Consider the following 5190-nt stretch of genomic DNA (forward strand, 5'->3'; position numbering starts at 1 on the left):
AACATGACCAGACATGGTTTCATCCTATAGTTACAAAAGCAGAAGTTTTAATTATAATGCAATTACATATGCACACACATACACACATCCTAAGTATTCCTCCTTGTGGGGGCTCCTGACACTTCAATATCCTCTGCATTGAGAATGAGGGTGACAGAAAAAGAGAGTATCTGCATAATCTGTGTGCAGGTCCTGACCTATGGCCCAAGTTCCTCATATAGCCAGCACTTGCTCCTCATTGCATGGTTATCCAATGCCTGAGACACTCAGGTTAATCAGAGTGGCACCTATAGGTCAGTAGATTACAGAAGCTTTCTGTAATAACATAATATGAAACTTTTCCACCTCATGTAACAAAGAAAACAAATCAGCTTTAATTTAATTAAAAGGAAAGAATTTCTTTAAAGTAAATGCTATCTACAAGATGATACATTCTGTTGATGAGTTTGCCAAGAAAAACTGATAGAGTATATTTTATAAATCATGAAAATACATATAAGTGAATATAAGATAAAACTACTTTTTATAAAAATACTTGAAGAGAGGAAAGTAGAGAGTGGAAATAGTCCATAAATATATGAAATTACTAAGACCTTTATGTGATGAGAGATGAGCCCTAACAACATATCAAACAATAAATATATATTAAATTCTCAACCCTAATCTAAAAAAAAAGACAACCAGGAATATGTAAACATATTGATTCTAGAAAAAACATATATTGAAGTTAAAAAAGATGTAAGTTATGTTGATGTAAAAAATGTATAATTTTGTCAGTGATTTGAAAATATGAGTAATATATTACATTTTAAACTATTTGGATAAAATAATTAACATCTTAAATTATTTAATCATTGATAAATCTTAAATTCTTAAATAAATCTTAATTTTTAAATGTTGCATTTTAGAACCCTAAAATTATGATATAATATATTGCACAAAAACATTTGAATTTCAAAAAGTAGTTATTTCTATAATCACATCTTTGGAGTAAAGCAATCCGTGTAATAATCATTGAGCAAATTCAAATAAACTAGGTCACATGGGAAATGGAAATGTACATTAACAATATCCTTAATAGGGCTGGGGATTTAGCTCAGTGGTTCCGGCGCCTGCCTTGCAAGAGCAAGGTCCCGAGTTCGATCCCCGGTACCAAAAGAAAAAACAAAAAACAAAAAAACCCCAATATCCTTAAGATATCAAACATAATTTTTAAAATGACATTATAAATATAGAGATAAAATATTTTAAAAATAGGAAATTTTTATCCCTCTTAATCTAAGCTTATGGACTTCCATATATTCTAAATTCATTGTCAATTCTTTCCTTTGCAACAGGTTTACTTTAAAACTATAACATATGAGGCAAATGTGATAATCATTAATTTATTTTGAAAGAATACTATAAACCTGAAGACATCAGGAGAAGGCAAAAGAGCCAGTGGCTGAGGCTCATTGTCATGTCACAGAAAGGTTTGCTATCCACTTGGCTCATGGTAATACACCTAACAGCTGTTATTGGTCACTGATTTTCTAATTGATAAATTCAGTACATTTCAGGTTCAAAGCACAATATAATGAAAGAAGTCATTTTCTCATATGCTGAATACATGGTATTCTTATATGTTTTAATTATACTGAGTTTATTAGATAGTAAGATTTAAGGAGAATAAAGAAAGCAGCAAAGATTATACAAGAAATGACAGAAATTGTGTCAAATATATATAGAGATATTAACAACCACCAATTTACAAAAACATGCACAAAACATGGAAACGAAGGATATTTATTTCTCTCATATATAATCATCATCTTTAAATTGTCTTCAACATTGATATATCACTTTCCTATCATTTAATTCTACTTCAATATATTAAGTAATCTTAAAGTGGGAACTGTTGCTGGGTTTTTTTTTTTTACCTATTTGTAAGTTTTATATTAAAGTGAATAAAAGAGATTTGTAAAACATAAAGGAACACTATTTCAGAAATATATAGTGTTTATTATGTCAAAATATTATAGGAATGCAAGCCTTCCAGTGATAATGGCCAACATTTATTTTATTCTTAAAAGTTTTGTCCCTGTTCTGATGAGTGAGACATGGAATTATACTATATCATGCAATTTTTCATAATGAACCTTATTATTCCAGTGAATTAGTTTGTCAAATGCTAGAGAAGCACCAGATGTAGAATTTCAATGCAGTAAACTTGACTTGAAAGCAATGCCCCAAATTTTCCTGCTGAAAATCACTATAAATGAAATGACATATGAAAAATGAATTGTTTTTTCATTATAAAGTTATTTTTAAATTGAGGTTTGCAGAAACATTATATTGATATAGTTTATAAAATTACAAATATTTTCACTTTTTGAATAAACATTTTTCTTAATATCACAAATTTTTTTCACCATAGATTTAACACTTAATTGATCAGTCCAAATAAAATATGAATTTGTAAATACCTGTCTCTCAAAATATCCAACATTATGTTAGTTAAGAAAAGAGCAGCTGGAAAGGGAAAAGAAAAAGATTTAATTATTTTTCAATGATAATCAAGAATTTCAAAGGAGAAGAAAAGACAAGGGGAAAAGTGTAAATGCCTAGCATCACTGTTATTTTAATTGTCCAGCACCCTCTCTCTTCTGCAGGACTCTCAGGGCAGATTTCTTCACCTCTTTGTTTCTGAGACTGTAAATGAGAGGGTTCATCATGGGGATCACAATTGTGTAAAACACAGAAGCCACCTGATCCCTTCCCAAGGAGTAGGAAGACTTTGGTTTTAGGTAAGTAAAGATCGTACTGCTGTAGAATATGGTGACTCCCAGGAGGTGGGAGGCACAGGTGGAGAAGGCTTTTGTCTTTCCAGCAGTAGAATTAATTTTCAGTATGGTGAAGAGAATGGACACATAGGATCCAGATATGGTGATGAGGGACAGCACTATGGTGGAGCCAGCACAAATGAATATAATGATTTCAACCTCAGAAGTGTCACTACAGGACAGGGCTAAAATTGGAGGTGTGTCACAGAAAAAGTGCTGGATGACATTATAGTTGCAGAAGTGCAGTCTTGTCATGGAAACTGTAATAATAGTGCAGTATACAAAGGCAATAACATAGGAGCCAGCAAGCAGGGCATGGCACAGTCTTGTAGACATAATGACTGGATAGTGCAGGGGGCTACAGATAGCTACATAGCGATCATAGGCCATGGAGGAGAGAAGGAAACATTCTGCAGCAACAAAAACTATAAAAAAGAACATCTGTGTGAAGCAGCCCAGGAAGGAAATGCTCTTGGTGGAAGTCAGTAAGTTCTGTAAGGTTTTAGGGGTGATGACACTTGAGTAGCTGAGGTCAAGAAATGACAGGTGAGTGAGGAAAATGTACATGGGGGTGTGAAGCTGGGGGTCCAGGTGAATGATTAGTATCATCCCCATGTTCCCAAGCACAGTGATCAGGTAAATCAGGAGGAAGATCACGGAGAGGACCAGCTGTGTCTCTGCAGAGTCCGTCAGTCCCATGAGGATGAAGCCAGGCAGAGTGGTAGAGTTCCATCTAACCATGGTGTCCTGCAGCACTTATCTATTGAATAATAAATGTTAATAATTGTCCTGTCTCCAAAATTATTTTTATTTATATGAATTGCTCTGTATTTTTGATAGCCTTCCTAGAAATTAATGAAAACCATTGTGAAGAAGAGTGAAAAATTACAATCTCCATATATAGATATGGCAACAAAATGCCATTTGTTTCTGATACATTAAAGGTTTACATTCTGTTTTTAGCATGAACTTAATGCTATTTTAAACTATTTCTGTTATTAACACATTGAATTCTCAGGACATATTATAGTGTAAATTCTGTTATCCACATCCTTAACTTTATTTATTTATTTATTTACTTACTTACTTATTTTTGATACTGGGGATTGAACTCAGGTCCTTGCACTTGCACAGCAGGTGGAAAAACCACTGAGCTAAATCCCAGGCCCCCACATCCTTACCTTTAGAAAAAGGCACAGAGATTACTTACGTGATAGAGAGTAGTTACATTTTCCCACTGATGCTACCTGTATATTTTGACTTCTGTTAATAGACTTACAATATGTGTTCCTGATCAGGACTTGTTTTACCAATCTTGAGCAAGGATATATAATGACCATGCTAAATGCCATTTCTATTGTCTTATTCATTGTCCTTTTGTTCAAAATGACTTTTTATACTAACTAAAGTCATTTCTGTCTGGGGACATAGGTGAATAGGAATAATATTAATTTCTTGAACATATAGGAACACAGACAGAAAAATCAATTTCTAAAACTTTTGGATTTTATAAATAGGCTGCTTCTCTTGCTTCCCTTGGCTGAGAGAAGGAATACTCTTCCTGTACCCACTCAAATGATTGTACAGAAAATTAATGCTCATTCTCTGAAAAATCATGACTGCCTGAGAAGAATATTCACATAGGACCCAGGAGGTCAAGATCTGCTTTAACTTGGAAAAGGGAGGCAGGGAGCTTGGAGTCACCTGGACATAAAAGCCCTGGCAGAAATTAACACAGGGAGACAGAGATTTTGGGGAGCAGAGGCTGCTGTCTCTCCTGTCAGGTAAATAAACCCTTTTCTTTCCACCAAAATAACTTATCCACATGTTTTTTTAGGCAGCCAGTGGCAATATGTACCTTCAGTTCTGGTAACCATGTATTTTTTAACTTGCCCATTCAAAATCAATTTTCTAGTTGAAATAAGAAAAAAGGTCCAAAGACAAATGAGTGAAGGGAGGGGAAGGGGAAAGGAAAAGAGGGAAAGGAAAAACTATGAGAAAAGAAAAAAAAAAAGGAAATGAAATCTATATAAATAGGGAAGGGCAGAGGGGGTGAAAGGCACAAAGGTAATGGGGAAAAATATATTTTCAGAATAAGAACATTGCTTCTATAGTTTGATTTCACAAACTCTATATTGCTTTTTCTTAATGATATATATCTCTTTTTTTTTGTAAAATCCCCTTCATTTTACCTAGTACAATGGGGTCTAGATCTCAGAACGATACTCACTGTGCACAAAAGTTGCTGAAAAAACTGTCTTCCAATGTTGTCTGTTTAAGAATTTGTCAAGCACAAAATAGTCTCAGAAATAAAGTATGAAACCATATAGTGAGTTGGAAATTATTATAATCTGTTTGTTTTTCTAGG

At 33.6% G+C, this 5190-nt stretch overlaps 1 protein-coding gene across 1 annotated transcript; it reads right to left on the minus strand.

The window, feature by feature from the left end:
* Window positions 1-2615: 2615 nt before the first annotated feature.
* On the minus strand, window positions 2616-3563 carry LOC110346717 (olfactory receptor 8H1-like). Its single transcript, XM_021248326.2, has one exon. The coding sequence runs from the start codon at window positions 3561-3563 to the stop codon at window positions 2616-2618; it is 948 nt and encodes a 315-aa protein (XP_021103985.2).
* Between the last annotated feature and the right edge of the window lie 1627 nt (window positions 3564-5190).

This window comes from Heterocephalus glaber, unplaced genomic scaffold (assembly GCF_053883595.1).
Source record: "Heterocephalus glaber isolate CG9 unplaced genomic scaffold, H.glaber_assembly_v1.0 deba00001805, whole genome shotgun sequence".
NCBI lineage: Eukaryota > Metazoa > Chordata > Mammalia > Rodentia > Bathyergidae > Heterocephalus > Heterocephalus glaber.

What these genes read in the sequence shown, in the direction of transcription:
- LOC110346717 (XM_021248326.2), bottom strand. Translation starts at nt 3,563, where the DNA reads ATGGTTAGATGGAACTCTACCACTCTGCCTGGCTTCATCCTCATGGGA.